Below are 26,541 nucleotides of genomic sequence, written 5' to 3'. Positions count from 1 at the left end.
CTCCCAGCTTTTCCATGGAAAATAATAATTTGATATAAAATATTCTTTCAGAAGGATGGGTGAAATATTTTTTAAAGTGGAATAGGGTTGTTTTAAAACAATATTGTTATAGCCAATTATACTACTATAAAATCCCTACATTCAAAACTCTAAAGGCAATCATGTTAGCAATGACAGTATTGCTACAGTTAGGAGCTAATGTTAGGAAAGTACTTTCACAAGCTGTAAAATGCAGAATTCTCTTCAGATATTTGGTCCAAACTGAGGGGCTTGCACCTGCAACATGGTGTGAAGGCCTTTGTAGCATACAGCCTCCAACTCCTCTTGCTTCCCTCTTACCTCAGACACCACCATATTTTGCAACCAGTTAAATAAACTTCATTAAAACTATACAGTGGTACCTCGGTTTAAGTACACAATTGGTTCCGAAAGTCTATACTTAACCTGAAGCATACTTAACCCAAAGTATGAGTGTAATTGGTTCTGGAAGTCTGTACTTAACTTGAAGCATACTTAACCTGAAGCGAACTTTCCCATTGAAAGTAATGGAAGGTGGATTAATCCGTTCCAGACTGTCCGCGGAGTACTTAAACTGAAGCGTACTTAACCAGAAGCGAACTTTCCCATTGAAAGTAATGGAAAGTGGATTAATCCGTTCCAGACGTGTCTGCGGAGTACTTAAACTAAAAGTACTCAAACCGAAGTGTACTTAAGCCAAGGTATGACTGTACTTACCATGGCATAATTCCCTTCCACACATTTCGAAAGAACCAAACTGGACCCTGGGTTCATCATCATCGGAGGCCCTTCTCCATGTGCCCCCTTCTGAGGAAAGTGTGGAGGGCGGCCACATGAGAATGGGCCTTTTCGGTGCTGGCTCCCTGTTTGTGGAATGCTCTCCTCAGGGAGGCACTCCTGGTGCCATCACTAGCTGTTCTGGCTAAAACATTTTTATTCACCCAGGAACTGGATCTTTAATTTGGAGGATAGTTAAGTATGTCCGTCGCCTCTGCTTTTGCTCATCTTTTTAGTAGGGTGGGTTGAGGGACCATCTTGAGGAGCAGTAACATCCAAGGAAATCTCAGTTAGTTATTGCTGCAGTAGCAAGGGAATTGCACTTTCTCCCCGTAATCATCTGGAATTTGGGCTGTTGATGTTGCATTACTAACACAAATCAAGTTATATGAGGATGCTGTATGACTGACAAACTTTACTTGTCAAGTTCGTGTTGTTTTTTCAGCGCCAATGCTAAAACTCATCCCACAGCTCTTATCTGGATAGTCTTTAGCAGCTATCCCCTCTACTATTTTTTCATCTCTTCCATCTTCTACTAAGTTCTCCCACAAGTCCACTAGGTGGCAACCATTGCTACAAGCAATTTTGTTTGATAGCCTGCTTCCTATTTTCCTTCAAAGAACATGCCTCCTCTGCGACAAACCCCCTCGCCGACGTTGCCGATAGATTATGAGACGAAAGGGTACAGGGGTAAAGCAATCCCCACTCAATTCCTTACGCCTTAAAATAAACCCCTCAATTCTGGGCTTCTCCGTAAAGAGAGTCTAATTCCAGCTTTCGTGGCCTGATCTCACAAACACTCAGGGCTATTTGAATGAACAACCTCTTGCCTACAGAACAGGGACTCCCTCAACTCAGATTCCTACTGTATCAGTCTGCCATATCACCCTGGCAAACTTGTGGCACTCTAGGTTTTCACCATACTGCCCTTCTTGTGTGACTCTAGGACACAAACTATCCCTTTTTCCTTAGGTAAGTTTTGCCCTATTCTGAGTCTCCACCTCTGTGAGTTTTAATACGCTGCTGGAATAACCAAGACGATACTCTTTGGCAGAAAAAGAAGATGAATTTTATTTTCTTGATAACATAGGTTTTTTTCTTTTCTTAGCGATGCATAAGTTTACAATCTTAGTTACAGTTATACATTAACTCTGTCAGACTTTAACTTCAAGTTATCTTGAATGATTTTAATTTTTTTTAAGCCAACTTGTTTAAGAAAGAGTTCAGACAAATTCCAATGGAAGCGAAGTATGAAATATAAATACTTTAGGGTAGGAGAAGCAAGTGCACTTTCTCACTGCCCTTTAGCAATGGGCCTAATTATTCACATTAAGAAGCCAGAATTAACTATATGGACATGTTATATGCTTGATGTCCTTCATGCTCATAATTGCTGTGTCAAGGCATTTTACAATGCACCTTACAATCCATCAGCTTGCCATTCTCCTAGAGTTGGAAGCTTGCGAAGCATTCGTAGGAACACAGAGAGCCAGATCATTGGTCCATTTGGAACCTCTTTCAGATATAATGGTAAACAATAGTTCAGCCCCATCAGAACAAGTCACAGCACTTTTGGTCTTGCATACTCCTCATGTAGTATCATGTTTGCAAAGGAACCAGAAGCTTTTGCCTCTGCCTTTAAAGTAACCAGAGCTCCTTGTTATCATCTGTCATTAAAAACCAGTTGGTTCAAACAAGCCAGGACCAGACCATAGGCCAGTGATGGTCAACCTTTTGAGCTTGGTGTGTCAAAAATCGCCAAAAAACCGAGCATAACTCGGGTGGTGTGTCACTTCAAGAAAAAAACCATAATTTCATGAAATAACAAAAATGTATACAGTAATTGTAATATATCACTGTATTTAATAAACCAAAAACTAATTATTTAACCAAACCAAACCAAAAACCCCTTATTTATCACAAAGTGCCCAGAGTTGTTGAGCTTTTTGGGGGGAGCTGCTGACCAAAGTTTTGGAGGTTTTTTGGGGGGGGGTGCAAAACTTGCTTTGCTTTTGGGGGGGGAAGAGAACATAAATAAATGACGAATAATGCCTTCGTTGGAACTAACACACAGCACCGACATAGTCTGCCAAAGCGCCAAAATAACCAGCACAGAATGGGTTAAAAAACGACCGCTGTTACACCCAATCTGCCAAAGTGCCAGAAAAAAACAGCACAGAAAGGGTTTAAAAACCAATCTCTGGCTACCAGCAACAAGAACAAAAAAGGATCCGGGTTTTAACAGTGGAGACAAGCTGTAGCGGAGACAAGCTGTAGGAGGAGCGGGAGAACAAATGGGGAAGAAAAAACAACAACAGCGCGAATGGGCCAATGGGGCACGTGCCAGCAGTGAGGGCTCTGCATGTCACATCTGACATGCATGTCATAGGTTTGCCATCACTGCCATAGGCTGATTTGTGATCATGGTTTGTTAACAAACCATGGTTGGAGGTAATACAGTCCTCCAACTTTGGATGTAGTGTGGAGAACTCTAGTCACTTTACAAGTAGAGGCAGATATTTCAGTCTCATCCTCCGGCATGTACTAGGAGAAGAAAGGGAAGTGCACAAGGCTAAGGTTTGTTCTTGCAGTGCTAAACTATGGGTTCATCCACATTAACCTTTTGCCCCTCACTTTCTAGGCATGGGTCTGAACTTTCATGGTCCATGTCGGAGCGCTTTTTTTCTTGCCTCGCCACTTTCCCAAGGAAAACCCATTATTTACCACTGAATTGGAACAAACAGCAATTTGGGTTTTCTGCGGATTGCTGTTTGCTCCTATTCAGCACCAAAGAGTGGGTTTTCGTAATAAAAGCAATTAAAGAAACCACTGTCAGACCTGGACCTGGAATGGCCAGACCTGTGTGTAGAAGTGTGGAGCCAGGTAAATGTGAATGAGCCCTATGAGCTGATGCAGGCTTCCTCAAACTCGGCCCTCCAGATGTTTGTGGCCTACAACTCCCATGATCCCTAGCTAGCAGGACCAGTGGTCAAGGATGATGGAGGGCCGAGTTTAATGTTATGTACTAAACAGGGCCTTTAGGAAAATCACTAATTTTGCAATTATGTGCATGAATGAATATCATGTATAGTAAGTGCATGTGCACTAGTATCGCATGAGTGGAAGTGTATTATAAATGTCTGTGTTTAAAGTATATGTGTTCATAAATGTCTGTACCTCCTTGCATGGCTGAGTGGTACACAAACAAATATTTTCAGGTTTCTAAAATGATAATTTATTTTGAAAATGGAGCATCAAACTCTTCTTTAGAAATAAGATTGTTGTTGGTTTTTTTTTAAAAAAAGACAAAGCTTCCCCCGCCCCCAATTGGAAAACTGAACTTTTTGACAAGGAGCCAAACCTTTGATCAGAGGGAAAGGAACACACTTTACAGGCATTGTTAATAACTTTTCCTCCAATAAGAGGAGTGAGCTTTGCCTCAAATTATTACCAAAACACACTTGGTCCCAGCAAAAGACAATTACATCATCTAGTCTATGAACACAAGCAAAAGTAATAAAAAGTAATAAAAAGGAAGCACAATACGAAGTAAAATCCAGACATATTAAATTCCTTAATGAATATATAAAAGAAAAAAGAAAGAAAGAAATGTGATTTGCTTTATTGAGAAAATCCCTTTTCACATTTTTAATCGATAATAAAGTTCAGACTTCCTGACTTATGACTTGATTAAACCATCCTTTCCTCCCTGAAATTACTACTTTCACTTTTTAAAGTAACTATAATAAGGGAAGAGTGTTATTGTTCTATTATGTTGACTAATAGCATCCTGGACAGCCTATTCTTCTGTGTGCAGAATGATGTCCCATTTCTGACTATTCAGGCAGAGAAGCTTTGTAATTTTGACGAAGGAAGAATGGTCTTTTTCACTGGAGTATATAAATGTGAAACAAAGATTTCAAAGTGCATGTGGGATAAGGAAATCCTGCAGGTAATTTAGAGACATATTGCTATTTGCATTGAATTCACACTCCCATTGTTTAATGATTTTTTTTAATTGTAAATGTTTAATGAACTATGTTCCAACTGTATATTAAAATAAATCGGACTAATAGCACCAGAATTTAATCAGTGCTTATTCTTTGGAGTATGGCTGTTTTAAGAACTAGGGGTTGTATCTAGGGATGTCGGGGGATTTGATCCAATTCACATTTAAAGGCAAACCTACCTAATTTGCAGTTTCCAAAGCAATACATGAACCAAAACACAGTCATTCTTGGGGGGGGGGGAGAATCTGCAGTAATTTAAATTTTGCAGTGCAGTTTTCTAGCACGTAACGTGTACAAAAATGTATATACTGGGGTAAAGTGTCCATGATATAAAATAATGAAAATACATATAAAAATGCAGTATTTTAGGGATGGTTGCACTGAAAAAAAAAAGTAAATTGGGCATTTTTATCTTGACGTCACCCCTGGAGGTGCACTCCATTGTCTCTCAAGGTAGGCGGGTGCCAATAACAACAAATATATATACCCCTCACTTTCCTACCAGCCCAGGGTGGCAAACATATCAATGCTAATACAAATAAAACTGGGGGGGGAGTTCAAATGTTTATGTAAATACACTAGATTATCAGACTTCTGGTTTCCTGTTCTTAGTACATCAGGCAAGATATATGTTAGTCATTCTTCTGACATGGGGCTCGGGGCACTTAACTGACCCAAAGGGTATTCTTTAGTGAATATTTTTTTTCTCCAAGATTAAATTTAGGAAGCAGCTGTGTGATCTCCTTGGCCCTTTTGTCTCGCAGTGTGCTAGAATGCACCGATACAAGGTTTCCACAATCTTTGTAGATCAGATGCAGGTTAAAGATTTACATTCCGTGCAGCTCTGCTTTTTATCCATAAATTTCACATATAATCTATCTGTATTTCTTAACATTTTCCTCCAGGGCTACTGCATTTTTGACAGCTGACTTTCAAGAAAGGAAGCAGAATTCAAGACTGAAAAGTGAGAGAAATGTCAGTCCAGGAAGCATATGATTATGCTGACTCACAGATTTTATTCTACACAGCGTACAAAGGTGCCCAATCTAATTTAGATGCAAACGTAGCTTTATTATTGCAATCCAGATAATAAAAAGGAGTCTTAATGTTGGGACATTATGACATTCGGGAAGGGGAAAAAACTGACTTAGCAGTAAGGAACTGGTTTTATGTTTAGGGTTTTTTTATATATTTTCTGCTAAGATTCCTTAAGTTTCTCTCAACAAAGTCATTATCACTGGACCGTTCCAGGTTTGCAGTTAGTAATACCTCACATTTTGGTTTACTTTCATCATTAGATTAATTTAAACAGCAATAAAGATTACAATATAGATTTCCCATCCCTGTCATACAGTGTATGGGACCATTTACATTCTTTTAGGCAAATATATGAGAATCCCAGGTTTCTCGGGGCAGCACAGAGGCAACGTCTAGGGTGATCAGCTAGTTTCAAGCAAGAGTGCATGTGCTTGAGAAGAAGGGCTATATTAATCATTTTGCAAAATAAGCACATGCTATGGGCATCAAGGAAAGGGGGGCACCAGATCAATTTCCCATTGCTAGATTCACCATGGACCATATGGTGCAACTAAACCATGTTCCACGAAAAAAAGGCTCCCACAATATGTGTGTCATGCTTTCAGTGCAAAAAAGGAGTAAAAAAACAAGATTCAGCCATGCTGAACTTTGTAAAATAATTGTATAAGACAACATTTCACACTTTGTTGTTGTTTATATTTTGAATCGGATATATATGGGGGCACCAAAATCTTAGGGCCTCTAATGTGTCCCTGTTGAGAAGCCCTTTGGTTTAGTTTCATTGTCAACCCCAACTGGGAATGGTTCAAATAGTTCTGCGGGAGTAGAGCGGAGTGTAAAAGCAAAGCTGGATCTACCATCAGACAATGGGGGTCAACCGCCTCAGGCAGCAGATATTGGAGGGCAGCAGTGGCAGCCCATGGCCGTTTCCCTTCTGTTGGATGTGCGTGCCTCATGGCCTGTTCTCTACCCCATAAACTAGTCTGTTCTGGAAGAAACTATCCTTTTGCCTAACTGAAACAAGATTCAGTTGCCAGTCCACTTCTGTATATACAGTGGAGGGTGGGGGGATGAATATTTTGTTCTTTGCCTTAGGCAGCAAAATGTGTTCGGCCAGCCCTTTGTGAAATTCTGAGGTGTTTTACTCTGCAGGGGAGCAAAAGAGGAAGAGAATCCTACTCCTACACACCCCTTTTTAACTAGGTTAGGTGGGGGTGGGGGGTGAAATGCAGCTGATATGGTTGGGGAAGTAGCTGCTGCCTGAGGGAAAGTCATTGAGGGACTGGCCAGCCATCCTAGTCCCAGGACCTTTTTTTTTTGTTTGTTTGTTTTTTTGTTGAGGTGAAGTGATTTATGGTCTGCTGTAAGAAAAAGACAGTGAGATGAAGCAGCAGAATGAATTTGAAAATGTTGTTCTCCATCTTCTTGGCCGAGAGCTCCAGCTGATACAGAACGCTGCGGCTGGACGGTTGGTGAGGAGTTGAGCTAACTCCAGTGCTTAAAGGTTTGTTCTGAATGTCCATATGCTACTAAGCCAAATTTAAGGTTCTTGTATTAATTCACTAAAATTTATACCCCAATATTAATAATAATTTATTATTTATACCCAACCCATCTGGCTGGGTTTCCCAGTCACTCTGGGTGGCTCCCAACAAAATATTAAAAATACAATAAAATATCGAACATTAAAATTTTCCCTAAACAGGTCTGCCTTCAGGTGTCTTCTAAAAGTCAGATAGTTCCTTATTTCCTCGTCATCTGGTGGGAGGGGCGTTTCACAGGGTGGGCGCCACTACCGAGAAGGCCCTCTGCCTGGTTCCCTGTAAGTTCACTTCTTGCAGCAAGTGAAGTGCCAGAAGGCCCTCGGAGCTGGACCTCAGTGTCTGGGCTGAATGATGGGGGTGGTGCTTAAAGGTTTGTTCTGAATGTCCATATGCTACTAAGCCAAATTTAAGGTTCTTGTATTAATTCACTAAAATTTATACCCCAATATTAATAATAATTTATTATTTATACCCACCCCATCTGGCTGGGTTTCCCAGTCACTCTGGGTGGCTCCCAACAAAATATTAAAAATACAATAAAATATCGAACATTAAAATTTTCCCTAAACAGGTCTGCCTTCAGGTGTCTTCTAAAAGTCAGATAGTTCCTTATTTCCTCGTCATCTGGTGGGAGGGCGTTCCACAGGGTGGGCGCCACTACCGAGAAGGCCCTCTGCCTGGTTCCCTGTAAGTTCACTTCTTGCAGCAAGTGAAGTGCCAGAAGGCCCTCGGAGCTGGACCTCAGTGCCTGGGCTGAATGATGGGGTGGAGATGCTCCTTCAGGTAGCCGTTTAGGGCTTTAAAGGTCAGCACCAACACTTTGAATTGTGCTCAGAAACATACTGGGAGCCAATGTAGGTCTTTCAGGACTGGTGTTATATGGTCTTGGTGGCTACTCCCAGTCACATTCTGCTACTAGCTGCCACATTCTGGATTAGTTGTAGTTTCCAGGTCACCTTCAAATGTAGCCCCAAGCTATGATACTTTCAGGACTGCCTACAGTGGTACCTCTACTTACGAATAACTCTACTTATGAATGTTTCTACTTATGAATGGAGCTCCATCCGCCATCTTGGATGTAGTTTAGATAGGATTTTTTCTACTTACGAATTTTTAGATAGGGTTGCTTCGACTTATGATTTTTTCCTCCCAATGCATTCCTATGGGATTTGACTTACAAATTTTTTCGACTTACGAATGTGCGTTCGGAACGCATTAAATTCGTAAGTAGAGATACCACTGTATGCCTACCTGATCACTGAGGACTTCAGGATAGTCACTATTGGTGGTCCCTCATTGCTCAGATTCATAGCTTTTGTCCACCAGGAGCCGTGGGTTCAGTACTGTGGGCCCAGTTCTGTGGAACAGCCTTCCAAGTGAGATTAGACAAGCCCTCTGTTGAATTTATGACACCTAGTGAATACCTTTTTATTTCAACAGGCATTTTAACTAAGTTTCTGGTTTTAGTTTTAACTGATTTTATCTTTGTTGCCTCTCTTTAACCTTATTGTACACTGCTTAGAGACTAATGGTATATATGTTGTTGAAATAAATAAATGAGTTCTGAGAAAATATCAATATTTTTTAGGCCGAGGTAAGGATTTAGAAGTGATAATCTATCAATACGATTACTGAGAAGAGGCAACTCTCAGCTGATACTGGAACTGGCACAATATGGTTTCTTTGCCTGCTTCCCTCACACAAGAAAAATGGGGGGAAAATTCCTTCCAGTAGCACCTTAGAGACGAACTAAGTTTGTCATAGGTATGAGCTCATACCTATGACAAACTTAGTTGGTCTCTAAGGTGCTACTGGAATGAATTTTGTTTATTTTTTGTTTCGACTACGTCAGACTAACACGGCTACCTACCTGTAACAAGAAAAATGGGTCTTTCACAACCATGGTCTACTGTGGCAAAAGGGGAGAATCCAACCTAAGAGGCAGGGGTGCCAACTTGAATAAAATACGGGGGAGGGGGGTGGCAGGTAAGTCCCGCCCCACACAATCAATCACAAGATTACCACTCCACACACACACACACCACACAATGCCAATCAACCGGGGGGGGGGGGCGCTGGCACCTTCAAATATTTTATGGAGGGGGCAAAGGGACTTCAGTCCCTACGGTAGGACTTGGCTCCTGGGCTAACAGGCATGCAATGTCGCCATCTCCTGCTTTCCCCTAGCTCCCTCATCCCAAAAGGATTTTTGCCTTTAGCCATATCATCAAACCAATCATTCATCTCGTTTAATTCATCGCCACAACTAGCACAAAATATTAAAACACAAAGGTACTTTTAATTTTAGCACACCATGTATGCGCATCCTCTCAAAACTGAAAAAAGCAAAGGAAGAGAACAACTCAAAATAAACAGAATTCCGCTTGTTCTTAAAAATGGGGTGTCCTGTGATAGGTTTGCAGTTTATGTTTATTGTAATCTACTTTGTGTTCAAGAGATATGCTAACTCAACCGCTCCCTGTGTCTAATCTCTTTTTATAACCGCTCAAGAGTGTTTTCCAATTTACATTTTGTAAAAGTTTAAACCGCTTGACAAATAGTCCATTGTACTCCCGCGGCACACTGCTGCCACTTGTTTGGAAAAATGAAAGGCAAGTTGAAAAATGCACCTTTTCCATTTTCACCTCTAATTGAATCCTCCCTTGACCCCTTTATTCCCCATGGCTGTATTTCGGGTTTTGATGATAAGAAAAAGAATTTTGTATTTGGATAATACAATTTTCTCACTTGCCTTCAGCGACCTTCAGCTCAATTTTCTCTCCCCAGAGACACTGTATATTATGGAATTGAACCAAATTCCTTATTCATAGGAAAAAAAGTTCCAATTTAATCTGAATATTCAGCATTTTACACTGGTCAGGGTGATGGATGGCATATGGAAATGCTTTTGGTTTAGGTAATCAAATGGTGGGATTCAGACTTGTATTGAAAAAATAATAATGAAGTCTATTCAATATTCTCATAAGGTGCAAAAATGCACAATACACAGGGGAAGGGGAGCTTTTTCTTATTACCTTACTGATAACATCTCCATCGCAAAAAAGTACAAGCAGAAATTAAGAATTTATGTGGGTTAAAACATTTGTAAAGCAGCGGCTGCTAAGAGGTTCAGGGGCAAAGTACTTTTCAAATGAATATGTACTAAAACCTGTGAACTTCTGCATATCTGCAATGATAAAGATCATTGTGATGATCTACATTTCCTTGAAATACATATTTTTAAAAATTCTATCTTGTGAGCACAGCAATAAGTTTGTAAGTTTTGTAACTATGGGTTTTTTAAAAAAGAGTTTGGAGACATATTTTCCCAAAGATACAACTTTTAAAAAATATAAGATGGTATAATACCCATCTTGAAAACCTACAAATGGCCCCAGGCTCTACTGACGTGGAAAAAATATAGTAGACCTTCAACAGGTGTGTTTGATGTAAAACTTACACCCAACCCCACCCATCTGTCATACTTGGCATGGAAGGGAATGGGGTTTACCGGATCTGGTTGACCAACTGGATCCAATCCATAGCTGCCAAGTTTTCCCTTTTCTCACAAGGAAGCCTATTCAGCATAAGGGAATTTCCCTTAAAAAAAGGGATAACTTGGCAGCTATGGATCCAATCCTTCACTGCTAGTGCTACTAGTTTTATTTGTTGCATAGGGCTTTTCTTCATGAAATTTGTTTCTGGATTACATTTTAAATTTTTGAGGTAGTAATCTATACAAATTTGGGGATGGGCTGGGGGGACCACTAAACTGCTTTGCAGCCCTGAACTGTGGCAAGAGAATGTGACAAAATACCATTGCAAATACCTTATTTTGCTCATTTGCAAAGGATATATCTGGAAATAATTTCTCTCATGCACCCTAAGAATAACTCTCATTTAAAGCAAATATCCATGGTGTGGAGGTCAGTTCAGAAATAATTTTTGACTTTCCGATTAATTCCATCAGTATATTCAACCAGGGGGGGGGGAACCCACTGGGATTAGATGGCAGTGTACTGAACCCATAAAGCAAGAACATTCTGTCAAAAGTTCTCACAGAATTTTTATCAAAAATGCACATGGCCTGATAAACTGGGCCTCTTCTTTTTCCAAAATAATTTATTTTAACACATTCTTAAGAGTACAAAGTGCCTCACAATTACAGTTGCCATCTCCTTTATCTTCACAAGAACCCTATTATGCAGAAGTATGGTGAATGGCCTAGGCCAGTGATGGCGAACCTATGACACACGTGTCAGACATGACACGCAGAGCCCTCACTGCTGGCACGTGCCCCATCGGCCCAGCTGTTGTTGTTGTCCCCCTCCCCATTTGTTCTCCTTCTCCTCCTACAGCTTGTCTCCGCTAGAGCTTGTCTCTACTACAGCTTGTCTCCACTGTTAAAACCCAGATCCTTTGTTGTTGTTGTTGCTGGTAGCCAGAGATTGGTTTTTAAACCCTTTCTGTGCTGTTTTTTTATGGCGCTTTGGCAGACTATGATTGGGTGTAACAGCGTTCGTTTTTTAAAGCTGCTGGTTATTTTGGCGCCTTGGCAGACTATGTCAGTGCTGCGTGTTAGTTCCAGTGAAGGTATTATTCAACATTTATTTCGGTTCTCTTTCCCCCCAAAAAAGTGCAGCAGCTTTGGGGCATGCCCCACAAAAAAGCAAAGCAACTTTTGCACACACACACCCAAAAAACTCCAAAACTTTGGTCAGCTGCTCCCCCAAAAAAGCTCAACAACTTGGGCACTTTGTGATAAATAAGGGTTTTTTGGTTTGGTTTGGTTAAATAATTAGTTTTGGGTTTATTAAATACAGTTATATTTTACAATATAAGACTACTTTTTAACCCAGGAAAATCTTCTCAAAAGTTGGGGGTTGTCTTATATGCCGGATCGTATTTCTTTTATGGCAAGTATATCCCAAACTCTATATTTTAACTGGAAAAGTTGGGGGTCGTCCTATACGCCCAGTCATCTTATACGCCGGAATATACGGTATACATTTTTGTTCTTTAAACTAAAATATTGTGAAATTATGGTTTTTTTTCTCGAAGTGACACACCACCCGAGTTATGCTCGGGTTTTCTGGCGAATTTTGACACACCAAGCTCAAAAGGTTGCCCATCACTGGCCTAGGCCCTAAACTTTAGTGCCCTCAAGTCACCAACTATCATTATAGCTGAATGCAGCCGCAACCCAGGCCTAAACCCAGAATCACAGCCACAATTGTACAAAGAGCTAAGCACACTTAAGCCCAGTTCCAATTGACTTACGGTACTCATGCTTCACTCTGTATAGGACCATGATCTCTTATCTAGCGAACCTTCCTTCCCTACACTTGTGCAACCAACACATTCACACAGAACGTTTTCATGTGTACACATTCATACATGTTAACTCCACAAATCATCCAATGGATATAAAATATTATGCCAATATAAGCTTCCTGGAAATTTTCCATATTTAATGGAAGAATTGGCCTGGTTCCATGTTATACAGATATTAGCATCCCAACCACTACATAAACAATTGAGCCAGAACTTGAAACCATATTCAAGTTAACACAGAGACTACATTTTTAAGTGGTTTATTCAGTTAGTAGAACTGCTTTACAATCACATACTGTTTCATAAATGATGCAATGCCTATATTATTTACTACCTGGGATTTACACACCTTTTTTCCTAATATTTTTATTCCTCTTTATTGAATTCAATTGCTGATCTCAATCTTCCTGGGTCAGTCTGAACTCAATGGCTGGGCCCTTTGCATAGATTAGAGTGCTTGGCATTTTATTACTTGTATTTTGGAAATTAAGATCCTGCCAGCACAGCACATTGGTCTACAATTGCAACTACTACCGTCTCACACTTTCTCTGTTTGCAAGATAGAAAGACAGAACAAGAATCCATTTCTAGAATAATGTTGCTGGAAAAGAAAATGTTTGGTTTCTCTCAGACTGAAATAAAGCAATTTTATATAGTTTAGTTTCTCAAAGTATTACAAAAAAAAACCCACAGGAAAGCTGCTGGTCACTATAGGATAAAGTGAGTGGCTATATCCAAATGATTAAAGAAAAAGCAAGAAGAGATGAAGGGAAGGAAGCGGAAAGGAAATGAGTGAAAGTTAACCAGTTTTCCCGATTTAGGATGTAGCAAAGAATTCTGGTTGGTTTTAAAGCAGAAGTTCCCAACCTCTTCTATGCAGCTAGGTCAGAGGAAGAAAGGGAGCCAGGGAGTCAGAAGCTCACTGCTACTCATGCACATCAATGCTAAACTATAGTTCAAAGAGGCATTTAAAAAGAACTAATACTCCCATTTATTTCTGCTAGAAATTCCTTCATACTAGCATGGAAAACTTAATATAGAAATTACTTCCAGTTGTGTATCTTCCATAAGAAACAAAAATATAAAAGATTGTTAAACACCAACATAAAAAATCGGCGAACTGGCAGCACAGAGGAAAAAGAAATCCCTGGCTGGCTTAATGCAAAATAAAAAATTCCTTCCAGTAGCACCTTAGAGATCAACTAAGTTTGTCATTGATATGAGCTTTCGTGCACATGCACACTTCTTCACACGAGAGCTCATACCAATGACAAACTTAGTTGGCCTCTAAGGTGCTACTGGAAGGATTTTTCTTATTTTGTTTCGACTACCGCAGACCAACACGGCTACCTACCTGTGGCTTAATGCAGGTATCCTGGCCTTTCTTGCTGGCTGTGGTTTTGTTTGTTTGTTTGTTTGTTTGTTTGTTGCTCAGTTTAATAAAATACACTCAGGGAAGTAATAAAAAACTAGCACTGTTGAGTTTTTTTAAATGAAGGAACATATATCAGATCCCTCTAGATTTGCCCCAAGATTTGTGCAGTGGCGGAGCTTCATGCTCTGGCACTGGGGGTGGAAAGCAGGTGGGGGCATGGCTGGCGCATGTCCCAGGGGCGTGGCACATGTTCCAGGGGCATGGCACACGTCCCGGGGGTGTGGAGTGCCGCCCGCAGGGGCATGGCGCACCGCCTGCGGGGAGCATGGCGCCCAGCCTGGGGGGGGACAGCCACGATGGCACCCCACTGGGATCATGGTACCGGGGGCGGTGCGTTCCCCCCACTCCCCCTCTTCCTCCGCCAGTGGGTGGGTGTGATAGTTTGAGTGGACAAATAGCAGGAAGGATTAAGTAGCACTTCTGTGCTGAAGTTGGCATCTGCCCACAGCGGTTTTCATTTTTTAGAAAGGTTGAGAAATTATGCACGCATTGCCCACAAAATTATGCACATTACCCACGAAATATTATTTGACCCTTAACATGCCACTGAAATTAGCATCTCCTGTTAGAATGGATCCATGACAGGGAAATCACACCTGCTAAATTCTCCTTGGCATGAACCTGGCAAACCACTTGGCAAATTGCTACTCACACAACCCTGCCACAACATCGCATTTCTCTGTAGAGCTAGACAAACAGTCAGTCAACAAAGGATAAAGCTGCTGGCAGGCCTGTCCACAGTTTGCTGCAGCTGCTAATGCTGAATACAATTTTACTAAAGCCCCCAAAATTCATATGATTTACAAATAACTTTGTTGTACTAATACAATACGAGAATGTGACTCGGTGGCAGTCAACAGGCAGACTATTTGCAACAGACTCTTAAGAGCTATGTTGTAAATAGTACCTAAACCAGCAAAGCAAACCGTCAAGTTGAAAAGCAATTCACAATTAAATCCTGCATCATGATTTCCTGATGCTGCAGCAGTTGTAAAAATTTCAAGTCAATTATCCTATTTATATCTTGCAATAAACAGCAATGAACTAGAGAATGAAATGGAGGAACCCAAGTTCATCCAAACTGCATTTTCCTCCAAGGTGGGTAGCATGTATACCAAGTCAGCATTGTTCACATTTTTTTGTCTGCATACGATGCTACTTCTGGATGGCATATGATCTGTAGCTAACCATTCTAATTCTATTTTTGGTAGACAGCTGCAAGAGAGGTTAAAGTGTGCTGATTTGCTGATGTGGGCAAGTTGCCAAACTATTTGAATTAGCCTCCCACCCTTTATATGAAAAGCTGGCATAGATCTGCCATATGTAAGAGCATCCTGGAGCTACAGTAGCTGTTCCCAATTGTTGTGTTCTCTAATATTAAAATGTCATACATGTACAGTTTAGGATATGAGCCTATGCTGGCTCATCCATGGAGTGTTGAACAGATATTGTAGATGGGTCAACAAGGAAATGTTTAGAGGGGTTTTTAGTTGTTTTTTAATGACGTTACAGTAATGAGTTTCTATTACAAAAAAGACTGCATGTTCATAGCGTGTATTTAATATATAGGCAGAGAATTCCTAATTCCCTTGGCGGGGAAGTTCCAAGGTTACAATGCACCCAGAGACCACGGGTTCCATTGCCTCCTTCTTTCTGCATACAGCACGTGACATGCATCTTTGCAGAGAGGAGGGTGGTCAAGATCCAATGGCCCTTCTGCCTTCTTTCCTTGGAGTTTAGGATTTCTCCCAATAGCTGCAGCCCTATATACCTGAGAGTAAGTACTATTGCACTCGGGGGGGGGGGGCTTACATGTATAAGATAATGTTACAAGGTCTGTCTTCCTTGAAAAGTTTAGTAGCTTCCTTTCCCCGACTTGCTTAGTGTTTGTACATTATCATTTGATTTCTGTCACCCTGTATTCAGTTGTACTGGAGCTTGTGTGGTTCAGTCACTAATGCCCTCACACAGAGAGAGAGGAGCTAAGGGAGGTTCCACATGCCTGAGATGTTATAGGCCTATATATAAAAGCAACCACATGGATAGCTGTTTAGCTAATCACTGAATGACAGTGTCTCCTATTAGAAGACCCTTGAGGTTTTATCACATGCTTTCTGCTACTTTGGATGGCCGTTGTTGAAATAGGATGTATGTGAGCTTTGTTTTGCATTTTTGTTGAGAAAGATACAGAAAGATACATTTGAGAAAGATACAGCAACAATCTTTTTAGAACTATTCCATACACCCAAATCATGAGTCTTGTCATGTGGTTGCAATATTTACACTAAACTTCCACGGGGGAATACCATTAGAGGGCACCAAATTGTCAAATATTTGCACTTTATGCACTTAGGAGGGGAAACTTGCCGCCTGTGAAGGGCCAAACACTATCCTTTCCTTATCAGCCTACTTGGTTTCTATGCTGGGCAGGAGGGAGGCAAATCACCCTCCCACTCAGCGAACATAAAGCAGTCAGAAGAGGAACCCCCTCACTCTCCTGAAAGAAATCATCACATTGCCACCCTCCGTCAATCAATTTACATTAATTGTTTCACCTACATTTGCCTTTGCCCCCACCCCCCGCCATGTCATCTTGGAAAGGCTGTTCCTTTGGCTGAAAAAGATTTCCTACCCCTGCTGTAGGCACACCTCAGCACATGTCAGGCACTAGCTAGGTTTGTTGGATCTGCCTGAACTCAGAGAGTGGCCTAGATACTCAACTCTCTCCCATGCCAGGGGACGATTGGCAATGATTGACAAGGTGTTTTTCAAGGAAACCTGTCTGGTATGCCAATCTCTTCATCAAGGCTTTCTTGCTGAGCTTTTGAGGGACTTTGAGCTTAATATAATGCCATTAGCTCTTGTCCGAAATGAAGTATTGATTCAGGACTTAGACCTCAGTGTGTTACAACTGCATTTTGCCAGCCCACTTGTATTAATGGTCACCACCATGCAAATACAGACATCACTTTACATTTGGTCCTGGTGATTGGATGGCAAGCACTAAAACTGTAGCTTTTCACAATATGGAAACTGAAGCACAAGAGATCAAATGGGAAAGGGTTCTCAAAAATGTAATTGTTCTGTGGACACTTAGTAGGTGGCTTATGTTGTGCATCATATAACTGGCCTATTTTTTGCCTAGCTCCACCTCTTCTCTCATTTGCTATCACACGTACCACGTTCTGTTCAATTTACAATCCCTCAACATCCCTATGGCAACTGCAGCAGCTGTTTACATGGCAACGCAATAGGAAAATATTTAATGTATTTTTAACTCCACTTTAATGGAATTTAGCAGCTGGATACACGATGGTGAGTCAGCACCATGTGACTGAGACAGCTAGCTTTTTCACCTCAGCCATCAGTACACTCTTAGGGAACTATGCTCCACAAGTAGGGTTGCCAGACTCAATAGAGGACAGGACTTCTGTGCCTTTAATTGCCCTGCTCTCTTTTGAGTCTGGAAACCTTAAAGAGAAACTAGCAGACCCTTTGCTTGGAAATTAAACAAAGGGTCTGCTGGTTTCTCTTTAAGGTTTCCAGACTCAAAAGAGAGCAGGGCAATTAAAGGCACAGAAGTCCTGTCCTCTATTGAGTCTGGCAACCCTATCCACAAGCCAGGAGTTATTGTTGGGTGGATATCCTTGGAACATGACAATATCCACACACAGCAGAAAGCTACAGCACACATTGGGATCTGGTGTGCACCCCAGTCCAGTTTTCATGCCATCTGTGATATGAGAGACTGTATAGTTTCCTGTCTTTCAATACATCTATGGCCCCATAATGCACTCTGTGTGGGGCTGCATTTGAAAAGTGCTCAAAACTCAAATTAGTATAAAATCCTCCAGCCAGACACTTTGATTCCATCATGCTAATTTTGCACTGGCTGTTAGTTCGTATCTGGACTCAGTTCAAGATGCTGTTGTTAACCTTTAAGGCTCTAGATGGCTTGGGACCTGGGGACTTGTATATTCCTTCCCACATGCTTCAATCCTCATCTGAGGCTCCTCTGATCCAGATCCTTTCACCTTATGAGGCACAGCTGACAGCAATCAGGGCTAGGGCATTTTCTGTGGTGGCACCCAGCCTATGGAATACTATACCTCTGGGCTATTTAACAAGTCATTTGACTAAATTCATTCATTTTTAGTGGTTAGCTGCATTGGAATTATTTCTTCAAAGAATCCTGGGGATTCTGTAGTTTACCTCTCTCAGAGCTGTCTCTAGCACCCTTAACAAGGAACAATCCCCAGGTTTCGGGTGGGTGGGTGTGCTTAAAGGAATAGTGCATAAACAGCTCCTAGCTTAAGATGAATATCAATACAAGTTGTATGAATTTCAAGCTAATTTTTCCTTCTCCCTTCTCTCCAGGACAATGAAACTATGGAGAACTCATTTTGTGACATTTTGGTTGATATTAACAAGGACACTGCCATACTATGTATTTCGGAACATAATCACGAATCACATTATTAAAGACTTGGGCATTTAGAAAACACCATAGAAAAATCCCTGCAGAGCGGTCAAGAAAGTGAGCCAGTTTTCACAACATATCTGTCAATCATTCAGACCCGCCCCTCCCCCGCGGCAGTAAGCGGGCAGGCAGCGAGTGCTTTCTTCCTTCGCTCCGCGGCGCGAGCGAACAACCCAATCAGGCTGCTCCGCTCGCCCGCCATCAACACCGGCGATTTCGATTTCGCCGCCTCGCTGGCGTGCGCATGCGCGCACCCACACGCCCTCACCAGTTACCTGGGCTCATTTGCCCCAAAACGCATGCGTGCCCAAGGCGCGCATGCGCAAACGAAAGGGGCGAGCGGGGGGGGGGACCACTTAAAAACAACGAACTTTTTAAAAGGAGAACCCAGCGGGGGCGGGAAAAGCAGTTTTCGCTTCTCTGGGCCACACCGACGAGGGAGGAGTGTGGGAGTAGGGTGGGGGACAGACTCCCGAAAACCGGCCGGGCTAGGCAGTCAGGTAGCCACCGTGAAAGGTGAGTTCACCTCTTGGAGCCAAACGCCTCACAAGACACACCTGTTGCATCTCCTCACACACTGGCGGTGGGGTGGGCGGGGAGGGATGTAGGCAGAGGTGGCGGATAAAATAAACTTTGGGCCGATGCAAAGTGCAAGGAGGCTCTTTTTAAGTGTGGAGTTCAAAAAAAGCCTCGGAAACACGTGGCCCAACGTATGCAGTGCTTGGCTTCCAGTCGCCCATGTGTGTTAGCCGAAGGTTGAGTGGTTTATTAGCCTTGCCGCCCTTTTCCTGCCCCTGTCTGTTTCCAGCAGCTGTTCAACAAGGGGAAGTCTTTGGCTCGCATCAAGCGGGGAATTGTTAGGTTTCCCTGCTCGTTTCCCCACTTGGCACCCAAACAGAAGAGAGTCGCCCAGGTGGGAGAGGCACAGGTACTTAAAACACACACAATGAGGGCTGTTTGTTCTTCAAAAACTCACTGACACATCCTTAATGTGGTGATGTATGGTTTTTTTTAGTTGTGTGTGAACAAGTAACCCATAAGTTGTGGGAAGGGGTGATTTTGTCAAGGCATCAGTTTACGCAATTTATTTTTCCAAGATGCATCTTGGAGAAAGGTGTCCACTCAAGCTTAAGTCGTTTTAGCACCATCTTAAGTGACGCAGTGAACTGAGGTCTGGTTATGCTACGTATTGTGTCTTTTAAAGGAAAATTTAATGTTAGGATAATATTCCTTCTTTTTGTGGCAGCTGACATAAATTTTGTAAATAGAGAGAAACCAAGTACGAGGAATAAGGCCTTTACAAGACTTCCCAAACTGTTTTATGTATCAATGAATACATCTGCCAATCCCACCAAGAATAATACTGAAAAATTAATACTGTGTTAATTTCCAATAACCTTTTTTTAAAAAAAAAAATCCTTTCCTTTCACTGCTGATTCATTCAGTGCTTATGATAATTTTGCAAAATGTAAAGCACACTTGTGATGCTTCATTGAAATGTGCTCATAATGAGATTTTGTGAAATATATAAGCTGTGGACCTGATTGCTTCATGGTCTGTGCAGTTTTTGTGACTTTTCTGTTTGGTCAGTTAGAGCATTGTGTCTTTTTTCTATTGAAATACCCCCTCAGCCTGGTTGTATACAGTGGTACCTCTACTTACGAATTTAATGCGTTCCAAACGCACATTTGTAAGTAGAAAAAAATTGTAAGTCGAATCCCATAGGAATGCATTGGGAGAAAAAATTCGTAAGTAGAAAAAATCCTATCTAAAAATTCATAAGTAGAAAATATCCTATTTAAACTGCATCCAAGATTCGTAAGTAGAGGTACCACTGTATTCTGTATCTTACCCACCACAGCATGGTATAAAAGAGGTTGAATTTTGCCCTTTTTTTGGCAAGCTTTACTGTTTGTAGTAGGAAGTAAAGAACTCCCAATGACAAGTGATCCTTATCTGCCACAATGAACAATTCTGTAATTGGAAACTGTTGCTGTGGTAGTGCTAGCCCTTAACTTGGCTCTACAAACAAGCAGACAGACAAATAAAGGAGACCATTCACCTCAGCTGATTGATTATTTCATTTGATTGCATATAAGTTCAGTTGATTGCATCTACCTTTTCATCCACCAGAAGTGAAAAAGTTATATAATACTTTTTTAGCATTCAAGGCACATACCTCAGTAATTCTTACAACCTTTTAAGGTAAGTTGGGACTACTTATGCTGGTAGGAGTTTGAGAGAATAGTGGCATACCTAGGCCATTAAGATTGTTCCGAAGTAACCGCTAGGCTAAAGCGGGAAGGTAAATGGCGTTTCCATGTGCTGCTCTGGTTTGCCAGAAGTGGCTTTGTCATGCTGGCCACATGACCTGGAAGCTATACGCTGGCTCCCTCGGCCAATAATGCGAGATGAGCGCGCAACCCCAGAGTTGGTCACGACTGGACCTAATGGTCAGGGGTCCCTTTACCTTTTAGGGCCATTAAATGAGTTGATGTGTCAGGGATTTATTGGTTCTTGCCCTGAACCACCACACTGTGCTATGCAACCTGTATTCTGTGGGCCCATGGATTTTCAGATCTCTTCAACTTAAGAAAATACAACTAATAAAATGTGAATATACATGATAACAAAAACTAAACAGGAATAAGCATAATTAGGTGCAAAACCTATTTATTATTGATCAGCATGCCTTAATCTGTTATAAGGATGTGATGTTAACTTGTCTTTTAGAAAGAGAGGAGGGATTATTTTATTTCTTTCATAAAATTTATACATTGCTTGATTGTAAAAAAAACAACAACCCTCAAAGTGCTTTACAAATGACAAAACCTTAAAATTGAGGGGGAAACAACTCTACTTTAAAACAGACACAAGCTAAAATACTAAAATAGATTAAAATTACCATACCTCAACTTTCTAAGCATAGTGATTCCATAATGTATTTTGTCTTTTATGATCTTAGACCTATTCCATTTTTCTCCCTTGGTGTTTCCCTAATATGTTCTCAAAGGAAATACCTTTACATAGAAATTTTATAGCCAGGTCAAACCTTTTTTGCTTATGGTCTGAGGCCTTTGCAAAAATTCAAACAAAGATATACAATAAGTCATATTTATAAATAAAAATATATTATGCTATGTATGTTAAACACATTAAATATAAGCCAGAATCAAGGATAAAAAGGAATAAAATAAAGGATAATAAAACCATCACATCAGGGCATCATCATTACTGTTTATACCTATCTCTCCTAAACTGATACTTGTGAAGCAGCCAGTGCAAAAAGAGTCATGAGAGATGAGTTAACCTGGCTTCCAAGTGAGAAGTGGAAGGTTGGGAAGCTGTATCAGTGGCAAGGGCATGAATGCAACTCCTTGGGTGCATGCCCAGTATGATTGGTTGTTATTTTGTGTTTTGATTGTATTCATGGTGTGTTTGTTGTATATTTCTTTGGTATTAATATGCTGCTCACTGCTTTATGTTCCTTTGACCCAAAAAGCAGTATATAAATGAACGACAGCATTACATCAGAATTTCTGAAGAAATACTGTTGGTTTTTTTTCAGGAAGTAAGGTGGAAGACACTAGAATCTGAATTGAGAACTACAGCCATTTTGTTGAGGCAAAAAAGCAGAGAAAGGGAGAAAAAATGCCAGTTCTGAAGCCTGTAGTAAAAATGAAAGTGGACGAACTCTTTTTGCGCTGGTTGAGTGATGCCGCAACTCAGTTGATGCTCAAGGACTGCTTAAGAAGTATAACTAACGAGGAGAAGATTGAAATCGGTAGTGGTGATGCTGGGAATAATGAACATATTCTTGGCCATATAAATTGTATCTCCAAGCAAAGCATGCTAGGGAATTTGATGTCTCCTTTGACTCCTACAAGCCCTCCTCATCTTTCTACTGCTCTCCCACTGGGGACGCCAAGCCCAAGGAGCATTTCTAATATTCGAGGTAAACGCAGATCTTCAAGCACCAAAAGTGTAAGTGGTTTTTTGCTATTTGGGCAGGCATATATCTTACATTTAAGATAAGCCATGAATGTTTGCTTTATAGTACTCACCAATTTTTGTCATTTTGAACACAAATAAGGGCTGTAAAGGTTGGTTTCATCTGCTGTGAGCTACACATGGTCTCCTAGTGCAACCAACATTTAACCCTAAATCAATAATAAAATGGCCATGTAGGTATCATAAAGTGCAAGAATCTTCTTTGTTTTTTTGGGGGGGGAATCAACCTTTTAAAATAAAATCTAGATGTGACTTGAGCATGTTGGTCTATAGGAGATTCCATACAGCTGTTTTTCCCCATTATAAACTGGAAATGAGGGCTCATCCAGATTTTCACTTGTCCTAATGCATTCCCCTGGGGAAACCTGATCTTTACCAATGAATCAGAGCAAAGGTCAGTTGGGTTTTCTGCAGATTGATGTTTGCTCCAATTCAGCTCTATAAAGAGCAAATTTTCCCTGGGAAAGCAGTGTAGCAAACTGAAAAGAGCTGCTCAGCCCATACTTTCTAGGCATGGGAAAAGCAGAAGTCATAAAAGTCTTTCACAGAAAAAAATAGTGACTATTATGTGTGTTTAGTGTTAATAAAATTGGTTTTGTAACAAAAAATAGAAGTGACTTTTAAGTGATCAACCCTATAACTTGTAAACATTTAGGTAGTGAGGTTGTGGGGTATCGGCAGTTGTTCCAGCATTTCGCTAGCAGACATGGAAATGCTTAGGATGAATCACTAATATGAAATAAGTTTCATTGCAGATGGCAGTAGCACTGGGTTGCTTCCAACTGAACCTTACTTAGTCTAGGTTAATTTCAATGGGTCTAAGCGTTGACTTCTACCTATTGTATTGGCTGTCTTTCAGGCCTTGTCTTCTGTCTTTATTGTTATGTTGAACTTCAGTTTTTTACACTCTAGCAAAGCAAAGAACCTAACAGCTGTGGCAGTATTCAGAATGCCAGGCAGCTGATACCATTTCCTCAGTTCCTTCAGATATGAGCTATTTATAGCCTGTGAATTTATTTATTTATTGTAGTTGTCAGCACTCGCTCCCTTGTATGGCACCTTGCATCAGCTGTTAATGGTCTCTGTCTAGTGAATAGCATACCAGGCATCACTGATGGTACAGAACCACAAACATGGCTTCATTGGTGACTTTGTTTTTAATTAACGTTCTTTGCTTGTTAGGGCTTTCTCCATTCATGAAGGACTTCAAATAGTGTGGAATGCTGTAAATGAAAACCAAAATTAGAGCTTATTTTATTACTATGTCTACTGTTTCTAACTGTAGTATTCACATATTAAGAATGATACACTGTGAAATAATATCCTGAAACACTCTTTGAAATATGAAGTGCCTTGATTTCATGGGCTGTAGTTTTGATATTTATCTTGTAAAAGATCAGGATGATGATGATGATTTTATGTAGAGCATTTGTACCCCAAACTTCAACTAAAAGGGTTCCCAGGATGGCTTACATGCAGTCAGTAAAAACAAGGTTGTTCCTGCCTTAAGGCTTACAATATATAATATAAAAAACCAACACACAAGGGGAAAGGGACAGGGAGGGAAGAGGAAAAATCAAATGAAGTACCAGTTCTTAAACAGTTGTTTTTATACTTAGCAACTGACCGGTACTCTATGTAGTAAACTGACAACCAGTTTCATAATGCCACTTTACTTTCTAAGCATGGGTGGGGAAATTGTAAGAGTACTTTGACATAGAACCCGCAGGTCGCACACTGTCTTGTTGCGTGGGGGCAGGGAGCAAGGCCAATATTTGATCAAAGCTTTTTAAAAATTAAATTTCCAACCCACCTCTTAAGGTCCTGATGAGAAACAGTAATTTGGAAAAATATAATAAACATATCTAGCCCTAGCCAATAGAAAACTACTTTCCTTTTTTCCGTGTATAAGACATCCCCTATTTTTGGGAACTCCAAATTAAGAAACACCCCCTCAATGCTACCCGTGTATAAGACAAGCCCCAATTTTAAACCAAAATTTTTTTGTTAAAAAAACCTAGTCTTATACACGGAAAAATATGGTAATTTTTCTCTCTTCCAATGAGCTTGTCCCAGAAACAATCAATACCATAAATGTGCCTCTGTTTTCTCCTTCAGTTTAAATGCTTATGGTTTGAATGGTAGCAACAGTCCGGATAGCATCTTGTCTAGTTCTGGTATTGCAGATACCTTGACAAAGTGCTAGGGTGCTGCTGGGCTAGTGGAGGCTGCTGTGAAGCTGCAAATGGTGCAAATTAGTATGATACAGTTTGTGAGCATTCAAAATGTAATTTCTTGGGAGTAAAACCTGCTGATTAGTTACAGTATTCTTGTAAGCATTGAGGGGCTTATGGAAGGAAAATGCAAAGAGGGAAAAACACACAATTAGAGCATGTTTTGTGTGAATTTATTAAACATCAAAAATCACAAAAGTTAAAGGATATCTATGTCTCTCTCTTTCTTTCTGTAAATACTCCTTATCTTACACACATAAATATATGTGCTAATAGAATTAAAAGTTACATATAAATATAGATATTTGATAGCATGAATATGAGACATAAATGTATTGATAAAACCCAAGTGTAAGTATAGAATGGATATAAGCATATTTCCCATATGCAGTATTTAATAAGCACTACATCAGTGCCTATTCCAGCTATTTCCATGTAATCATACATTCACTTAAGACATTTAAAAAGGCTCTTGGAGCAACTTACAAACATCAGTACTAAAACAGTCTCCGCTGTCAGACTTATAACCTAAGCAAGACATAACACACAAGCAGGAGAAAGGAGGGGGAAACAAGCTCAAGTAAACCTCCTTCAAAGTTATACTCCTTATAACACAGTTATATACCATAGCTCTGTCTATGCAGTTCTAGTTGTTTACAAAAGAAGCAGCTCCTTGCTAACGTCAGTTGCAGTTCTGACATTGCACAAAGCTTCAAATTGTTGTGTATGTATCTCTTATTTGGTTTGTATTTCCTTAACCTTTTTGTCACTTTGATAATTCCCAATTGTTCTCATAACTCTCTAATTAGATATGTTGGGTTTATGGTTCATCTTCCATGCTTTTGTATATATAAAAAATTTAGCAAACTTCAACCCCAGCAAGATCTGCACGCGTGCGCACACACACACCCTGCAACGTTTAGGCTTGGAATAAACATTCCATTGGAGACAACGGAACGTTTTTCCCCAAACCCAATTGGGAAGGATTACCTCCCTACTTGGGACCCTCAAAGTTGTCCCTTCCCTGTTGCAATTAGGCTTCAAAGAAGCCTTTTAAAAATAGCCAGTAGATGGGCTTTTTCAAGCCTAATATCAATGTAGGAAGGGTTGGTATGTGGGGGACCCTGCAGGTGCCAAAGAAGACCTCTGCAGACACACATGTGTCAATGGGTAACATACTGAGGAATTAGTTGTGCCATATCCAGTTGAGAAGAGTGACAGGAAGCATTTGAATTAAACTTTGAGTTTCTGGCCATGCTCTTCAAACAAAAGATTGTGGATACTGAGCCATAAATAAGTTTGAATTTAATTAAAAGGTTTCATCCCAGTGGCAATGGAAATATACCTTTCTTATGAAATATAGCTTATGTGAACAGTTGTCTTCAAGGGCAAGCATCAAATTCCTCCTGCTAATCATCTTGATAAAAATAGATCTTCTATTCCTAAAGATACATGTTTGCTAGCCCTGTTCACCATGCTAAAGAGATCCCAGTGTAAGCAAGAAAAACTTGTATATCCACAATGAGGGAGACAAAGCACAAGTGGTAAGCCAAGACAAACTTTGGTTATAGCTCATGGTTTGTTCAGAGCAACACAAACCATGAGTCTGGTTTCAGATGTAAACTGGCTTAGCTCCCAATAGCAAGGCAGGAGCGAAGCA

At 40.6% G+C, this 26,541-nt stretch overlaps 1 protein-coding gene across 2 annotated transcripts in view; it reads left to right on the top strand.

The window, feature by feature from the left end:
* Positions 1-18,839: 18,839 nt before the first annotated feature.
* Positions 18,840-26,541, top strand: part of PPP2R3B (protein phosphatase 2 regulatory subunit B''beta) — a 35,088-nt gene continuing 27,386 nt past the window's right edge. Inside the window, exons 1-2 of one of the 2 annotated variants that reach the window (XM_035115616.3) lie at positions 18,840-19,152; positions 22,205-22,620. In XM_035115616.3, the coding sequence (XP_034971507.1) occupies positions 22,288-22,620 (333 nt within the window). In that variant the 5' untranslated portion in view covers positions 18,840-19,152; positions 22,205-22,287. Of the gene's footprint in view, positions 19,153-20,714; positions 20,842-22,204; positions 22,621-26,541 lie in introns of those variants that run through there. The other variant, XM_088668678.1, reaches the window with a different exon arrangement.

The sequence above is a fragment of the Zootoca vivipara genome, chromosome 4 (genome assembly GCF_965207765.1).
Source record: "Zootoca vivipara chromosome 4, rZooViv2.hap1.1, whole genome shotgun sequence".
In the NCBI taxonomy this organism is placed as follows: domain Eukaryota; kingdom Metazoa; phylum Chordata; class Lepidosauria; order Squamata; family Lacertidae; genus Zootoca; species Zootoca vivipara.
The sequence above is the reverse complement of the archived record's forward strand: the minus strand, read 5'-3'. Positions and strand labels throughout refer to the sequence as shown.